General features: G+C 38.3%; 1 protein-coding gene across 1 annotated transcript in view; it reads right to left on the reverse strand.

The window, feature by feature from the left end:
• plcl5 (phospholipase C like 5) overlaps positions 1-19,050 on the reverse strand; it is a 65,091-nt gene that overhangs the window by 11,353 nt on the left and 34,688 nt on the right. Inside the window, exons 2-4 of the mRNA XM_055052128.1 lie at positions 11,081-13,567; positions 6,016-6,219; positions 2,126-2,201 (exon numbers count right to left, since the gene is read on the reverse strand). Coding sequence (XP_054908103.1) covers positions 2,126-2,201; positions 6,016-6,219; positions 11,081-13,567 — 2,767 coding nt within the window. The remainder of the gene's footprint in view (positions 1-2,125; positions 2,202-6,015; positions 6,220-11,080; positions 13,568-19,050) is intronic.

The following is a 19,050-nucleotide window of genomic DNA, read 5'->3' on the forward strand; positions in this document are numbered from 1 at the left end:
ATTAGCACATTGGTACAAGTGGCATCAAAGAAATAAATGTGGAAAACAATAATATTTTATAAAAACAAACAACATTTGTTTTAATAGGTGATGAAATATGGCCATCAGGCACAATATTCTTTTACGCTAAACTTAATTTAATGTTTAAATATATGTTACCTTGATTTAATTAATTAATTTGGAAAATATGTTTGTATTGTACAGGTTCCAAATGACATGGAAAGCTAAGTTTAAGCATTTTTGGGACATATTTTTCAATTAAAATTTCTTCATTCAATAGTAAAAAGTTCGCTTTGAATTTATGTTGACTATTTCTACAGAGACATATAAGTACGGAATCTTAAAAAATATAAATCAATTTTTTTATGCTTATCCAAACCTAGAAAATCTGTAAATTGAATTCCAAAGTTTTCCAAAATAAGCAGAAAACCCCATTATTTCCAGGCATTCCTTAATGCACATTTTACAAGAAAAAAAAAAAAGGCAGTCTTCCTATTGTTGTCAAAATGGCAACAAATGTCTGGAAACACTAATAGAAATACACAGAAGGGATGTAAAATAGACATAATATTTGTAAAAGGCCATAGTTTGATTTGAGACATGAGTGTCGGAACCAGGGGCGCAGCAGAGAGAGTGGGCGACGGGGTGAGTGTTATGTTTGGCATGCGCCTGAGGCGCCTGAGGGCTGTCGCTGCTCCCCCTTTGCCTCAGTGTATCATTCTTCTCACTTACAGGAAAAGCTATCAGCTCTTAATAAAAGAATGTCCAAATTCCCCCCCTTCTCAGTTGAACCACAAGAACAAGCTGTATTATCCTACAGATGCATACAGGTTCTGTTACCTGACGGAGGCAATAAGATGGGCATTACTGTGGAGTAACAGAAACAGCTGTGAGTGTGGCTACGTGCGGTTTAAGCTCTGCTTAACTCTGAAATCATCGCTTTTGAACATTCTTCCAGCTCCTGGCTGGGGAACCATGGAGCTCAGGGACAGCTCTGTGATTGAAGCCCCAGTGTTCAGCCTACATCCCAGGGTAATTACACAGCATGAATATCAGGTTAGCTTATTCTGCTAAAGGGAGAAAGCATATGCCTCCTATTGTGTAACACCAGAGAGTAAAGCTTGGCATAAAGGAGGATTAAAATTTCTTATTTGATTCAGGATATGAGGTTGAAGTGTGTGACTGAGTCCCAGTTGCTAGACACAAAACAATAAGAAGCAGAAGGGTATAAATTATAATTAACTAGGTTTACACCAGCTATAACAAAGTATTTAGCTGGCCATAATCTGCAGTTCTATGGCTGACTATAGCAGCACAATGTTAGTGAAAACATGCAAAATTGAGATGTCACTATTCCAGCTTTGTGCTTCCTATTTAAAGATAGAAGTGAGGCAAATGAGGAAGAGTTGAGCCAAATCCAAAAGGGGCTGAAGAGGACAAATCACAAGAATTTTCTGATTTGAAGCAAATTCTCTAATAATGATCCCATCCCAGATAAATTTGTTCTCTGTGGGATTCCATCTTTTTAAAATAAAGATGTACTGATTAATGCATGTTTAATTCTGTCCTTTCTCTCCCCCACGGCCTGCAATGTCAAGCCTTTTAATTTCTCTCCTCCTTTCAAAAGATGTTTACGCCTTCTGTCCCTTCTCTCTTCCCCCTGCAGCCCTTTTGTCTGCGCGGCTCACTGATTGTTTTCACCTGCTCACTGCCCATAACTACGCCACGTTGACTCACTGATGATGGCCACTTCTATTGACCGCAGCCACCAATGTTGATGTTGACAGGGATGTGGGGAATAACGCCATTTCTTTATCTGAAGAACGGCACATCATGTGACACTCTCTCTATCTTATAACAGGAGAATGAAAAGTTGCTTTCTCATAATATTGAGTATTAAAGAAAAAGAAAAAATATCTGTAATTGAGAAAATCTGATTCATGGCCCTGAATGGTAAGTCAGTCTCATCGCAGCGGCAGAGAAATGCAGAACCTCCTTTTACTTTGAGGAGAAATTACAATGATTCTAGCAGTTTGCTCAAGTCAAGCGGATGCACAAATTCATTTAATTTCCCTTTGGAAAGTATTCTGGAATAGTATTGAATACATTCAGTAATGCTGCATACCTGCCCGTTGTGCTTGTGTGAGCTTGGAGTAGACAACATCAGCTGACTCAATCAGGGTTTTGCTGGTTTGGATCATCTAGAAGACAAATAAAAAGAACAAGGTTAATTTATAATTCACCTCAATCACTAAAAGTCGTTAAAAGAAAACCCATCAGCTGAGCTTCGAACAAAATTATATAATAACAATAAGAGGCAGAGTTTATGTAAAAATGCTAGAAGGGTGAGTTTTATTCTCACAAATGATTTCTAATTTGATCATCTCAATAGCCAAAGCTCATGCCGGACCTACTTTTTTTTTTTTTTTTTTTTTTGATTTGATTAAGATTATAGTTAAGAAAAGCAGGTGATCTGAGTGAATTTACAGCACAGACAACAACAAAGTGTGGAGTTTTTTTTTTTTTTTTGCACAGGATCCAATTAGATACACATGACAAGCCAGGAACAAATGAATTATTGTCCAGCCCTTTATACAGTTTCTATAATTGAAAGTACTTTTATTTACTTAACATATCAGGGAACATGCCAGAGTGAGTGCAGTATTGCATTTAAGGTAAAAAAGTCACTCCACATATTTAGTCAGATTCTGACTACACCTTACAGCTACAAAGATAAAAATGGTGAAAATAGATTTTTGCTTCAAATTTTAAATTGAGGCTAAAACTATATTTGATGTGGTGCTCAGACATCATCCAACAGGGCTGATCGGGAGCAGCTGGAGGAGAGCTCTAGCACAAAGGGAAAGGATAATTAAGTTTTTCTCTCCTGTGGGAGGGAGAAAGTGGACTGCTGTACTGTTTGGATGAGTATATGCATGTACATGCCTTTTTTCCAAGTAATCTTCCCATGGGAGCTAGTTTGAATGCAAAGTGTTCCTGTAATAGGCAGCACTCTCGCTGAAGCAACGACTGGAGACGAAACTGTTCAAATGCAAAACATGAAGAATATTTGTCTAACTTGTGATTAACTCATCCATGTAAGCACAATACAATCTATGAAGGAGTGTATTTGAAACCCAAAATTTGTTCTGAGTTTGTCAGAATCAAAAAACAAAATTATTTTTTAAAGAAAATTAAAGTGGTGATATTAAGTAAAATCAACATTTTTTTGTAATGTTATTACCTCATCAAAAATCAAACTGCTTCTCAGTCAGCACTCCTAAGAACGGTTGCTAATAGCATAATGAGAAGTGTTGTTGCGATGACATTCTGACGGCAGAGCAGGAGCTTCTTAAAGGAACATGGACCCAATTTCAAGGCATCAAATTACAAAGTCAAATTTCTTTTAAGTCATCTTTGTTGCATACAACTGAAGGAAACTGATTGTGCCTTAAAATGCTAGAAAATACTTAATGCTAGACCTTCACTTGAATTCCCTTTGGGATCAAAGAAGTATTTTTGAATACTGAATTTAAATTGAGGCAACCATTATTTGTGCTATGTTAGCTCACTTATGTTTCCACATTCAACATATTATCTGGGAATCGAGAAAATCAAAAAAATTTGCTTCTGCATAGCAGTGAAAACATGTCACAGCCTAGCATGAGCACTGAAAATGTAATGGCACTGATGTCTAGTTTTAGAAGACATTGTGACGTTCGCTGCCAATAACCTACATGTGTGTTACTAATGACACAGACTTCACACTGATTTTCAACAGTTAACGCCCTGGAGTTGGCAAGCCAATCGGCAGTGAAGTCAGGCTTCACACACATACTACACAGATACACACATGCCCATAGACTGGGCCTTCTGTTCTTGAGCAAGGGAGTGTGACAGCAGGAAACGAGCACTTAGCTGCCGTGACCCTAGCATCAAAGACTAAACTGTGTGTTAATAAAGATACATGCAACCTTCTATTAGATCCTTATGCTGCTATTTCTGCTCTTGGAAGGCGTTGTCTTGTTTCCCTTGGTAACATGACATACAGTGTCTAGAAAAAGCTTTCATTCCTTGTGAATGCCTTGAAAAAGAAATCACAAGTTGAAATAGATGGATTATTGAAATAATCCTTGTACATTTATGATGGTGACTAAAAGCTTATGTAGCTCATTTGCTGTGTGTCCTTTGGATTATGTTCTATGTACTGCTTGCCTTTAAAAGCTAACGATAAAAATAAAACTATTTTTAAAAAGAACTAGCGATCCTCCCGTGGAGACGTGTGTAGTTCACAAGTGAAACATGAAGGCTGAAACCTAACAAACGACTCATTTCCCACCTGAAAAAATATAGAAATAAAAAAGCAACGTTGTAAAACAGCATGGAATTACTAATATTAGAGTCTTTTAAAACCTCTCTGCACTTCTCATATGTCAACTTGTAAAAAACATCAAGGTCTTCTGAGGGACAAGGCAGGAGGAAAAGCACTTTTACACAATAAGCAGCTGCATCTTGACAACTTGACAGGTCAATTACAGTATGTGGTGCATATGTCATGTCTGGAAGCTTTGGAAAACATCCAGCTGTGTGAATATTTCAATCATATGCTTAAAAATTCTAATATAAAGTAGCAGTTTATTCAGCTGAACTCTGACTTCAACTAAACAGATTACAAATTGCATCATGAAGTAAGATTCATTTAGCAGTTTGCATTTATTTTTCTGATTGTTTTGATTTCATGTGCCTTGATAAGGTTCCACACAAGTATTAAAAATGTAAACTTAATATTTATGGAGAAGTTTGTTTTCTCATTCTACTATGTCAAACTATAGTGTATATTTAAAAATAGGAGATGATAAAGTGAGCTCAAGACGCAAGCCGGCAGACTGTCTACAGTCATCTTAAAGTGTATGACAGTGTGTACGTCACCGATGTGAAAGAGTGATGCGCACGAAGCAGTCCGACGTGTTGGTATATGGCACACCACTCACTGTGAAACCCACTGCGTGTGTTTACATCAGAACAGAAGCAGAAGTGAGTCTGTCTGGTGTGTGGAGCAGTTTGTGGACTCCTACCTGTGCACAGTACACATACTCAGAGGTTCAGCAGCGGGAAAGAGCTCAGATGTGAAAGATCGGTTTTTATTGCAGCCTGACAAAATGCATAAATATTAAACCCGGTGCTGAATCAAGCTTTGTTACATTCAGAGTTGATTTAGATTGATAGTTATTGAGTTTTTTTTTTCAAATTTTAAACTCTTATTTTAACACTTTGATTTTAGTAAAACTTTGCCTTCTTTGTCTTCTTCCAATAAAATAAACATTGGAGATTTTGTACCTACAAAACACAAGCAGACTCAAAGTCAAACCTAAGGGTCTCACTCTTAGAAATTGTCCTTTTTGCAATACAGTTTTTCATAGCTAGTTGTAAGTCAACCTTATATATAACATGTCAGAAATCAGCATTAAGTTGGTATATTAACCTGTTTAATCCCACTGGCAACAATTGTTGCCAGACATTTTTTCTAACTTCTGGAAGCTCCAAAAGAATTGTTTTGACTTTTGCCAGGTAATCAAAGTTGTAAAATAAAATAATAGGGTGTCTTCTCTAAGCACTATCAGTTTCATGTATCTAGTGTGAAAGGTCACATGACCAGACCTCTTTACTTCCTGCCGTTAACGGTGGAGGTAAATGTCAGTCACAAACCTGTGCAAGAGGAAGTGAGTAAAATATTTAAATAAACAAATATAAATAAAATATTTTCAACATATGTTCAACATAAGTGTCTTCTACCGATATATAAAGAAATTGGTACACCTTCATCCATATTTTGATCATTAGAGTGAATGTAAGCATGGCAACAATTGTTGACATTGTAAGTTCAAAGTTTTCAAATGAACCTGTTTGTGCACAGCATCTTTCCTAGCTAGATTCCAAGTTAGACTAGAACACCACATTTTTAATAATGTAAGAAACAGAGCAATTTAGTAAACTGTGTTTGCCATAACAGCTTACCATGTCATAGGCATTTAGGACTTTGCGCAGAAGCTCAGGCACAGGACCCTGCGCTTCCATGGTGGGGTAGGTCTCGCTCAGGTCCACTATCACCTTCAGTGACCGTTCACTGTTCATCAGCCACGTAGATACAGTCAGGATGCACTGCTTCATGTTGGCGGCGGGCGTCAGGCCACAGAGCTCCTTAAAGGACACCATGGCATTCTGGCAAAATATAAAATGAACATGAATTTAAAAGCAAAGTAAATATTTAGCTATTGGCAAACAGAGAAAAATGATCTGTATTCAGTAATTGCAGTTTAATGAAACATGTATTTATTTTATACAGCATCAGCAATTTCGTCTTTGTTTGTAAATGTAATTTATTAGTTATTTCTGGTCACACACATAAAGATGCTAAATAAAATGAGCAAGTCACTTATTTCTGTCTTCCTTTCTCTGGTTCTGTAATGACTAAATTAGCTGTAAATATATTATATAAAAAACAAAAGGTGACACATAACCAGCTGGAAAACTATACATCACTGCTATAAGAGGAATGCAGACTTTGCCTCAACATGTCTTGCTACTAAATCTAGCTCCAACCATGAATCTTATTTTTCCTCAGGGGCAGATGTGACTCAGATAAGTGGCACAGGTCTGCTGTCATTTTCACAGCAAGCACCTCCTTTCCACATGCTCGAGAGTCCTTGAGATACACTGTGAACCTGAGCTTGTCAAAAAGCCAAAATCTCAACAACTTTTGATATATATGCGGTGTGAATGCATTTAATGTAAATAGGATGCATACAGTAGTTACATAATACAATTTGTGCTTGTCACTTATAGATGTTACCAACTTCGCACAAGGCATCAATCTAAACTGTTACATCTTGAGATTTCAGCCTTTTCTTATATTTAGTCAGCAAACGTAGCAGGAAGCTAAACTAAACTCATCTGAACTGCCCCAGGCCTCGCTCGCTTTCTCTGTTTTACTCATCAAAATCTCTCTGCCAACGTACTTTTCAAACCACATCTTGATTCAAAGTCTCTACTGCCACTGCCAGCATGGGAATCTGGCAACCAGCTGTTTCCTTGGTAGCACAGAAAATAAAGGGGGGGAAGCTATTGAGATGAGAGAAAGGGACATGAAGGGAGACCTATAACTCTGAAAAAGTATTTAGTCCCTCACTAGATCATTCATTTTTAATATCAAACATAACCAGTGTAAATACATAAAAAAACAACTTTCATGTTGTTTTCCAGTCATGCAACAATTTTCGATCTTGGCCTAATCAAATCACATGTTGCATCATGCAATATACAGGGTGTAATGAGACACTTCACGTCCAGCTCCTGTACGGTCACAAATCAAACCTGCTAGAAGTTCTGATGATTATAAAGCAAACCCACAAGCCAAATTTACCTGAACCAAGGAAGCAAGACTGTTTTTGTACTCAGGCGACCGCCTCCTCACTTTCAGGTTGTTGTTGTTTTTCTTTCTGAAATTCTGGATCCAAGCATTGGATAAACTGGCCCAAAATATTTTTTCATTATGTGGATAAAAGTAAACCTAATAACTGGTTGAGCCACCCTTGACAACAACTTTTGCATTCAAGAGTTTGCAGTAACTGGACGGAAACATTTTTGCATTGCTGTGGAAGAATTTGGATCAACTTCTCTTTGTAGAATTTGATCTTCTCTCTTTTTTTTTTTTTTTTAGAATTCAGCAACACTGGAGGGGTTTCCAACATGAATTCTGTGTTTAAAGTCATGCCATGGCTTCTAAACCAGCAACATTTCCAGATCATATATCAGGAACCAATGCCATCTTATGCAGAGGAAAACGTATCCAACCTGGACAAGTCCAGAAATGCCCCAAAGAGCAAAAAAGCCGGGAATGTGGACCTGTCTGCAACAGAACAAGAAGCAACACTGTGCGAGCTCTCTGTCGGCACACTGGCACAGGTGGCTGCTGAGTGAGACTGAAGTTCAGCAAAAAATAAATTAAATTAAATTAAATAAATAAAAAAACCTGATTGCTGACTGCAGAGATTGTAAGGAATAAGTGCTGTTCTCCTCAAACTGAGCGATGACACCTGTTTCTTTGTCCCTCTGCGCTGCTTTTCACACATGTTTTTTCCATCTGCTGATAATGGCACTCAGAGTGGTCTCTCTTCTGGCAGTGACTTTGTTTCTCATTTTTTGTCAACTTTCTTTAGTTCAGGGCATGATGTATTGCCTTTTGATCACTTTTATAATGACTTGATGTCATATGTATTTAAGTGATTAACTGATTGCTGGTCTCACAGCAATCAGGCATGTCTTGCAAAATTAAAATATGCTTTCCAGATATAATGTTAAATTAAAAACATGAAAAAATCTGTGAGGGGCACATACATTTTTACAGCAGTGAGTAATGTAGGATTCACACAAGAGAAGAAATTATGTTTGTAGAGCTGACTGATACTGTACTAGGGAATTAGTCAATACTCCCATCCATGTGTGTCTCTGTGCTGGACCCTCAAGATTGCTAAAAAAAACCTTTGAGGATGTGAGGCACGAGCTTCCTGAAGACAAAGAGTGTCCGGGGGACAGAGGATCTGTGTGCAGAGCCTCAAACTCAGTTAACACCTCTTGGACCATCGGCCCTGGCTCTGGAATAATTCAGTACTTGATTTTGTGCGTGTGATCTGTGAGCTTGTCTACTGGTTGATGTTTATGTTTCAGTGTGCTGTGAGCTGAAGTTATTACAAGGCTTAGCCATAATTCCCTACATGCATGTCTTTGACTACATGCATAAATGTTTTTAGATAATCATTGTGTAATGAAAGCCATTCTGTTTCCAATTCACAATCTTAGAGAACCCAATGAGAGGCTTGTGTTTTTAATTACTCCCTTCCCCCCTCTTTATTCCTCCTCCAACATTCCCCAAATGAGAGCTCCGTGTCCGGTTACAGCACTGCTTTTGTTTCTGATTGCCCAGCTCTCTTGTTGCTTTTTTTTTTCCCCTGCTTTTGTCTCTTCATCTCTCACTCCCTTCTGGCTTACAGCACTAATGTGACAATGATGGCTGGCACAAAGATGTTTCAGGAAACAAAAACTGAAATTCCAGCTTGGAATCGCTCTAAAGGCTTCATTCAGTTTTTCATGAGCTTCACAGAAAACTCTTAACTCCTACAGAAACAACTCATCTCCTGCCTTGATCAACATAGCAAACATAAATCAACACATGTCTTCATTTGTCAGTGTTTAGAGACTCCCCCACGCTTTTTAATAAGCAAATGAATCATGTTTTCTTTTGTTTTTCAAAAACAGGTTACTGAGGTACAAATATGTCTGCAGCGTTCATGACATGAACTCAAAAACTTTGTTTTAACACCTACTTCCCCTGTGTAGTCAGAAAGGTCAGGAGGTTTAACCCAGTCAGGTTTGTGTGTTGTTGGTCCTTTGGTTTCCCAAGTAGGCTCTATGAAGCCTTCACATCTGCCCTTCATTTTTGCATTTAAAAGGGACAAGTCCTTATTGTAGAAAGACATGCATGTATCCTCATTTCCACCCTCTCTCTCAACTTCAACACGTTAATTTATTTCCTGAACTTTTATCTTCATTTCAAAAAGACAAATTTACATTTTAAAACCTCTAGAAAAAAAAAAAAAGCGAGCCTGTGAGTGTTGAGTGCAGCCGGCAGCTTTATTTGATCAGGTTAACACAGATTCCTGCTCAATCACGCAGCGACATTTTTCATACAGGCCCATTGGATTCTGAAGACATTTGTTATCAACGATGATTGATGGTAAAGATTAGATTCTCATCCTTCACACAGGGCAGGGCTATGATTAAATCCAAATTTAGCATTGCTTAGTTGATTGCTGTTGCACAGAAGTAATGATATTTAATTAGTTTGTGTGAGTTTTGCAAAAAAAAATAATTAATAAAAAATAAAAAATAGATATTGCCTATGCTACACCTGATTTGTTACGCGGTCTAACAATTTAAAGTCTTTTTAAAAAATGTGTTCAGTTTCACAACAAAATACTCTAAACCACTTGAGCCAGTTTGTTTTTTTCACAATTTGTTAAACATCCAGTTTCATGGGGGCATTGATTGACATAATACATATGTTCAAGATTCATCTCAATAAATCTGAATAAATAAAAATAATAATTAAGGATCTTTAAATGGTTATTTTTCCATTTAGCAAATAGATCAGACAATAAGAAGCAAAATGTTTGTCTTTTAAGATACTTTATGTAAATATCTGGTTCCAATTGTACCTATAGCAACAAGCCACTTTTCATATCTGCTTCCTCTTTCTTGTGTGAACACTTGCTCAGTGTTCTCTGTTTGCACAAGGAATCAGAAAGGTTAAATAGTAATCTTTTCAATAAAGCTGTGCAGACATTAAACTTTTGGAATGCTTTCGTGATCATAATAAGTTTCTGTACGTTACAGACTGGATTCAGTTTTACACAAATTAGAAGCTGTACAAAAAAAAAAACTGCTCATGATGAAAGTACTGAATATTCATGCTATTCTAATTTTCATTAATTTTATTTTCATCCCAACCACACACTACTGCGTTGTTATGTGTTGCAGTTATATAAATATATACTGCTCAAAAAAAAATAAAGGGAACACTCAAACAACACAATATAACTCCAAGTAAATCAAACTTCTGTGAAATCAAACTGTCCACTTAGAAAGCAACACTGATTGACAATCAATATCACCTGATGTGCAAATGGAATAGACAACAGGTGGAAATTATTTTCATATTTATTTCATCCATTCAGATCTAGGTTGTGTTATTTGAGTGTTCGCTTTATTTCTTTGAGCAGTGTACATATTTTTCTTCAGAAGACATCTAGTTCATGAAAAAGTTATTGAGGAAGATTAAAGGATAAGAAGAGAGACTTAAAAAAAGGAAAGTGGAGTACAAATAATTTTCTTTTATAATCTTTTATATTAGTTTCTCTGTTTAGAAGATTTCATATGTTCCTACAGAATGTAGCATAACAGAGCAGAACAGTAAAAACATATCACTGAAGAAATTTGCACATATTTATATGATATAGTTTCTTACCTGCACATTTTCTCTGAGGTCTGTTGCCTCCCTGAGGGGTTGGGTAGAAGCTCTGAAGAGCTCATCCACTACTTTGATCCCTGTGGTCTTGGTGGTGGTATACTCCCGAGCCTTTCTGCCCTTCTTTACTGACAGACCCCTTTTATGTGCCTTTCCTCCACCGCGCCTGTTGGTGATGGCCACATGAACGAACAGAGTGGTGTTGGGCAGGAACTCTCCTGTGAGAGATTGCAAAGGGACGTGTCTATAGCCTGGCTGTAGGCACTCAAATGGGATGGTGTACTGACCAATGAACTCGTCTCCAATGTAGTCGTCATCCAGAACCACAAAGCGTAAAACTGCGAGTTCTGGTAAATTAATCTGGAACTCAAAACTCTCGTCAAAAATGGGATTATCGCCATTTTGGGAAACTGTCTTGGTTCTTTGTTCAGCACAGTCAGCTGGTATGCCATGGATCTCTACATATATGTAAGGCTCAACCACATCACCCTTAGCAGCAGAGCCCCGAGGTTTTGGTAAATTCTGCCCACTGATGACTTTGATGTGGAGAAGCTGTGCAGACACACCTGGTAGAGAGTCCCGAGCATTGGCACTAAAGTAGGACACCTCCTCCCTCATAATGGCAGGCCTCAAGACATAACCACAATTTCCATTTTGCCTGAACCATCCAAGGTTAAGATCCATCATCAAGCCTGGTGTCTGGTAGTTCATGGCCACGATCTGGCAGCCGCATTTCCAGAAATCTTGGGGATTCATATTGCTGGCATCAATCCTCATCGATGTGGGATAAACCCTGGAGATGAAGCGCTTGTTATAACAGACAAACTCCTCTGGAAATTCATTGGCAAATCTGTTTGCATCTACCTCATTGAAGGAGCATATCTCCCAGTATTTTTGTTCCCTCTTAGAAAGTTCAAAGTCCCTGAACTGTACTGACTTGCAAAGACATACGAGGTCAGAAAGCTCCCTGCACAGCCTGAGCCTTTTGCAGCCCAAACCATTCAGTTGGTCCTTTTCATCAGCTCCAACGCGGCGTGACATTTCCAGGCCTTCCTCTTCATCTGTTACATCCCCCTCGGAGTCAGTGCAGGTTGGTGGCAACTTTTTACTCTTGAGGAGTATTTTGCCTTTAAGTTTTTCAGGTGAGGGTAGGTAGTTTTCTTCTTTGTTGGGTGGGTCAGCATACAGCTTATCCCCAAGAATTTTCTTCAGGTGTTGAACCATGACCTTCTGCTGGGGGATACAGCAGTGGGTCACTAAACACAGAATGAGAGGATACTCAGAACTTTCAAAAGCATACTGGTTTATGATGTCCAGAACTTTAGAGAAAGCAAGCTGAGAGGCCACAGAACTTCCAACATATACGACCGGCTCATTATCAGGGCCGTCCCAGACTATGACCTCGATACTTCGACACCCCATCCTCAGAGCTCGGATGTAGCTGCTGATGTCTGATGAACCCCAGAAATGATCATCAAGCAGGGAGGCATTATGGGAAGAGTTGATGTAGTAATGAGAGAGAGGCTGAGTCATATCCTGGCACACTTTTTTGTGCTGAGGGTCGAAAATGTGGCATTCTGAGGACAGGAGGTAGTGTGTGAAACCATCGATGGAGAGGTAGCCCCTTTCTCTGCCCTTGGCAGACGGCTCAAATTTCTGAACAATATCCCTGCACATTTCCTCCGTTACTCCCTCCACTCCCTGCTCGACCTCTACAAATAGCATCAGATCTTTATTGTCCAGATACTCTTTGTTACTGGAGAACTGAACCAGCAGAAAGAAAATCTCAGGTCGTGTGCAGAGCTCACAATAAGCTTCAACAAAAGTGTCCAAATTAATTGCCTCCCCATATTGGTCTTTAGCTTTCTGTAATTCTTTGAATTTCAGCTCTATCCTGGACTCTTTCATTCCAGGATTAAGCCCCTTGATTATCTGGGTTGCTCTGAATAGGTCTATGTGTCCTCCTTTTTCCAAATCTGCGAGCTCAAACACTGAACCAATCCAGGACGTTCGTAAGCTCGATTGACTGGGTTCTGCCATGTCCACAGGGTGGCGACCATAAGACACCAAATATCTTAGACCCATGACCCACGTGCTGACGATATCTGCTGTACTGGCTACCAAATCTAAACTTTCATAGTTATCTCCATAGATGATTGAGAAGGCGCACTCATCAGGGAAGTGATCCGAGAGACCATTGCTGCGCAGAACTGGAGTTTTCTTCCCCAAACGGACTTCCTTAATGCTCTTAATTTCCAGTTTTGCCTTTTCTGAATCCTTTTTAGATGGCTCCCATCTCAGCCAGTGCATATCTGGATCGAGCAGGAAGTAGCGGTTGTACATGCGTGAGTTGGATCGCACCTTCTTCATTTCACAACCCTCCAACATAAAGGCCATGCAAGCAGCAGTGCTGTTGATTTTACGGTCACTCGGCATTGAGCTGAAGGACACGGTTTTCTTCCTGACCTGCTTCTGTTTGGAGCCATCCTGCAAATGAAACAGCAAAACATATTGTCTTAATTACAGGGAAAACTCATGTTACTTTTACTTTTAGATCACATTTAATGTGAAATAAATACAAACCCATCCATTTTTTAAAATAACTTCACAGTCGGATAAATCACTGCAGCTCTAGGGAATGCATCATTTTCTTTAAACACAAGGTAAATTGTCCCTTAAAGACACATTTCAAAGTTCTGTGGACTAGCATAGTTTAAGTCACAATGTTCTCATTTCATAAGTGCAGAGATTTAATGTTTTTTTACTGCAAATAGGATTTGTTAATAGAATATTAATTCTGCAGGCAAACTTACAAAATATATTTTTGCCATCCAGCTTCAAAGACGAGCCATGTTTTGCTTCACTTCCGTTAATAATAAAAGCAAAAGTATTAAAAGGAGTAAAATAAAAACCCCATCTAAACCACCTGCACTGGTGCGGCTGAGGTTTTGCAGCTTTCAGGGTTTACTCGCCTCGTTGGCAGAAAGCAGACTGTGCTGCCCCACTTCCACACAAGGCTGTAGTTTCCTAAATAGCCTGAATTCTGATGGCCTAATTTGAGATGTCCAAACTGGGTTTTCTGAAGACATACCAGAGAGGCCAGTACAATACAAATCTAACTCTGAAAAACTTTAGACAAATGCCTTTGAGTCTTACCATGACTGAGGTCCTGAAAGTTTCTCCAAGATAAAAAAAAAAGCCTAAGACACAAGCTATTCATTTGCCCTGGTTTTGTGATTTTTTAAAACTTTACAAGGACAATTAGGAAAGACTGCCTGACGGCTTCCCCTGTCCCCCATCCAGGTCAGCAGCTGCCTCTCCACATCTGATGGATTTTCATTGAGCAACAACAGTGCAATCACACTCAGTGAAAAAATTCAGGACAATCTGTTTTCCACCAGACGGTCAGGGATAAATACAAAACAATTTCTGAGCTCCAGGGGTGAAAAAAAGGCATCAGTCTTTGGCTTGATCCTTGTTTTACAACCTTCATCTCTCTTCCCTTTGTGTCACCTGTCACTATAATTTTATTATGTTTCAGTCCTCAGAAGAGAAAAAAAAGCCTTGTCTTAGATTTTCTGCTTGTATGATTGAGAAATGTTGGCATGCACTTGTGTGTGAGATTGTGCCATGACCTGCAGACATATGGTAACGCAGATACCTTTGCCAAGTTTAAGGGCAGAAAGAATCACGCTGCTTGCACAGCTAGGGAAAGTTATAATTCCAAGTCTATTATAAAGATATTTTAGGAGAAAAAAAATAAATTAAGAACCCACTTCTCATAGGTAACTGATGTGTTCTTGTTTCCTTCTAAAGATAATCCCAGGACGAGTTAAACCATCATTTGCTGAATCAACAAGATAAGAATCCACACTGAAAGGGATACTGGGGATAAACGAAACTGAGCTCATACTGAGTAAGTTTCTCTGTAAAAAAACAAAATATATAACCAATCAAGCCTAATTATTTGAGGCGTTTTCTGAAAAGGTATTGTGGAAAAACAAGGCCAAAGGCTATGAAGGTAATTTAGTTTTTCATTAACATTTAGCTACAATTAGCTGGGCAGATAAACAGGACAACATCCTGTTGCTATTCTGCCTTCAATCAAAGCATCGCCAGTTTGCCGTGGTTGTGACCGGAATATTTTTGCACATATTTAAATACATGCAGTCCTATTTCTTTCAGGTAAACTGGATATTTGCTTGTGCAGTCAACAATGATTACCTTTTTCTTCCTGAAAAATAATTAAAAATTACATTTTAAAACAGCATCAAATTCCTAATAAATCTGATCAAACATAAGATGCTTCATGCTCATATTACTATGACTTTTTTTATACAAAGATTCAAAACAGAAATATCAATTTCACTCTTATTTCCACAAACATTACATTTTCAGCAGAGAAATAACAAACGCATTTCAATGGAAATGAATACTTCTTGAAAGTAAAAATTTTGCTTTTTTTGTATTTTTTTAACTTCAAAAGAAAAAAAAATGCTCATTTTAAACATTTCTACACTGCCATGGAAACATCTTTAGACCCTTTAAATGTATCTGCATTTGTCACATTAAGCTAGTTGTATTTTTATTGGGAGTTTTCAGACTAACAACAATAAATAGTGCACAATAGTTACAGGGATGGTTTTCTGGATGTTTGTGGTGTCCATTTGTATTCTCTGCTAAAGATTTAAGTTCTTTAGCAGAACAGGCTAAAGAACTGCTAAACAGGCTCTTTTCCAGGACTATCTTCCATCTTCCCTTTGACCCTGACCAGCCTCCCTGTCCTGATAACAATAGGAACAAGCACAGCAAAATGCTGCCACCACCATGTTTCAGCATGAGGACCATGTGTTAAGGGTGTTTGTTTCATACCACGCATAACTTTGCATGTAGGCCAAAAGCCTTCAGCTTTTATCTCATCTAAAATGTCTGCTGTGCCCGCTGTATGAACTGAGGAAAACTGCAGAGGAGACTTCTTATGAATTCAACAATTGAACAATCCTCCCATGAAGGGGAGATGTGTGGTGTTCAACTAATAGCTAATGTTTCACCAGATTCTTCCACCACGCTGTGGGTCTTGGCCTCTTAGCTGGTCTCTTTGCTGGTTCACCTTAGGTGAAAGCTATACCTTAATGGGTTTGTGGTTCTGCCGCACTCCTTCCATTTTCAGAGCTCCAGGAGGTGTTTAAAGTTTGTAATACTGTTTTATAACCTGACCCTGCTTTAGTCTTCGTTTTGTCTGTCTTCAAATTTGTCTCTGGCCTATCTGCTGTGTTCCTTGGTCTGCATGTATGGGTGAGCATATCTGCGCATCATTCATGTCTACTTGCAACATTTTTCAGCTACTTTATCCCATAAACATGTCACATTTTAATTTACGGTCATATGCTTTGGACGCTGTGTTGTTTCTGTTCCTGCAATCATGTGGGGGTATTTTCGCAATCACTCACACCTCCTCCATTCTCCTCCCCATGGGGTCAGTGGCATCTCTTGGCGGGGTCAATCACTTCCTGATGCAGAGGTCAGCATGCTGGGGGGTGGGCACAAGGCAAAGGCACAGCTTCCCGAAAACCATCCCTTTTTTTATATTCCCTTTTATTTTTTCCTGTGACTTTTGTCACAACCTGACACTTGGCACCATAAGGTGACATGTGAAGCTTGACACCTGGGAGGCAATTAATGCAACAAGCTCTAAGTTCTCATGTATAGCAACAGCAACAGCTCGGTGATTGCATCCTTTCCCAACTGAATAAAGGACAGCAAAACAAAAACTCTTGCCTTTCTTAGAGGTAACGTGAGTGCAACGTACCATCCTTGCTCTCATGGTAATTTCACCTGTATGCTTTGCTTCCCTTTGCTGCCAATGGTTCGTACAAGCACATAAAGACCATCACCTTTACAACACATACTAAAAAATACAGCACTGCAGAGTAACAGGTGAAGGCCATAAAGGGAACATAAATTGGCAACCGTGTTTAAAGAATCAAAGTTCTCAACTAATAAAGACGGTTTTTAATGCACAGGCGACAAAACTCTCCCCTCAACACTTTCTTGTGGGACTCTGAACATACTGCTTCCTTCACAACTAAGGCCCACTTTTGCCACCATTCCAGAAAATCTCAAACAATCCCACCTCCTCATCACGGCTGTGCCGGTTGCACGCTGCTCGCCTCCTATCATATCTCAGCTTTAAAACAGCTCTGCCGAAAGCAGTCAGCCACGGCTTGCTTTCTCTCACCCACAGAGCTACTGTGTCATTTGTGTGTATGCAATGAGAAATGCTGAACAAGACAACAGGGGGGCTCGTGTAATGGGGAGTGAAGACAGCGCGGCGCACTGCCTTCTTAATGACATGCTCTCCAAGACAGGAGTAGCAGCATGTGAGGTCTGTTTGGCCATATGTGTGTTTGAGAATCACAGGGTCGCTGTCTGCACAGATCTGTGCACTCTGAAAGACACAAGCTAATCAAATGCAAACATGTACATGCTAACTAGGCTGCAGGATATTAGGAAAAGATGATAACATTGATGATATCAATAATATAACATGTTATTTATTTGTCTCTAATGAATAAATAGTAGTAGAAGTAGCTTCCTGATTTTGGCTTCTTGGCAAAAATAGACCCAGATTAAAAGTAGTCTGTTACACAATTGCTTCTTAATAGCAATTAATTTAAAATATTATGTATTTTGTACATTTAAAAAAAATAATTGGGTTAGTTTTGGTGAATACATAGTCATCAAATCATCAAAACTGCAAAATACATTTTCTGAAAAATTACTTCAAAATCAATTAATCAAATCAATGAAAATTATTTTTATATAAAAACTCTGCTTGCACAATCACAAAGAATAATTCTCACCTTAAAATCGACTATTGTATTGTTATTAGCGTCCTCCGCAAGGAGAGTGAGCTACAAAAGATAATTGCTAAAGAAGCTGATTGTTTACATATTATGTATACAAATGTGCAAAGGGAAAATTGAAGAGGAAGGAAAAATGTCGCATTTCAGAGGAATAAAAGACGCACCAGCAACAAGGATGACTGCAGCCATCATTCAGAAAAATTAAATTTAGTCTTTTATTATCTCTAAGTTTTAATTAAAAAAATAAAATAGACTTCCAATATATCACTATCTATGGAATTTTGACTTTTTAAAATTATTTACTGAAATACATGTATGTTAGTAATATTTTAATTTACTAATGTTCACCTATAATCCCTTAACCCTGGTTTAAAAAGGTTCAAGTGAATTCCTCGATGTTTTTCTTTCTTTTAGTTAAGGTAAACTCAATAAAAACTCTCTATATTAGTAGTATTTATATTGACTCATTATTTCTTTAGCTATACATTTTTTTCCTAAGCTCCAAGTATCACTAAGTAACAAGTCTGCACAAAACAGAGAGCAAATTCTAAATTGGGTCTTTATGTTACGACCTTTCACAACACAAGGAAAATCATTAGTTTCTTTTTTATTTGAATTAATATGAAAAATACCAAACAGCACCTTTTTGACACACATGTATTTATATTTTAGCACAAATAATATGATTTCCAAGCAGCTGTGAGCAGAGAACCCTACATGTACATCATCAACAGATGGAGCTCGCAGGTGCTCTGTCAGGTCGTTCAAGTCTGACACTCGTTTAGTTACCCCCCAGCTCCACTTTACGCAATACATTAAAGACATGCACAATCTGTTATCATTGTCGGCAAACATAACTCACCCTAAAAGCAGCCAAAAATTACTGGCAATTTCTCAACACGAGTATTTCTTAACACGCTAATTGTCCAAATAGCCTCACCAGTCTATGACATCTGTTGCTAACATTTCTATTGCGTATAATTAAAAATGACTCAAAGTGTCCTCTTCAGAAGAGTGTGTTGCAATTTTTTTATTTTAATTTTCTTTTCATTTCTAGATAATTCATTCTGTAAACATTTATAAACTTGCTTGTGCCTCAAACCA

Source organism: Poeciliopsis prolifica, unplaced genomic scaffold (genome assembly GCF_027474105.1).
Source record: "Poeciliopsis prolifica strain line A6 unplaced genomic scaffold, Auburn_PproV2 SCAFFOLD034, whole genome shotgun sequence".
NCBI lineage: Eukaryota > Metazoa > Chordata > Actinopteri > Cyprinodontiformes > Poeciliidae > Poeciliopsis > Poeciliopsis prolifica.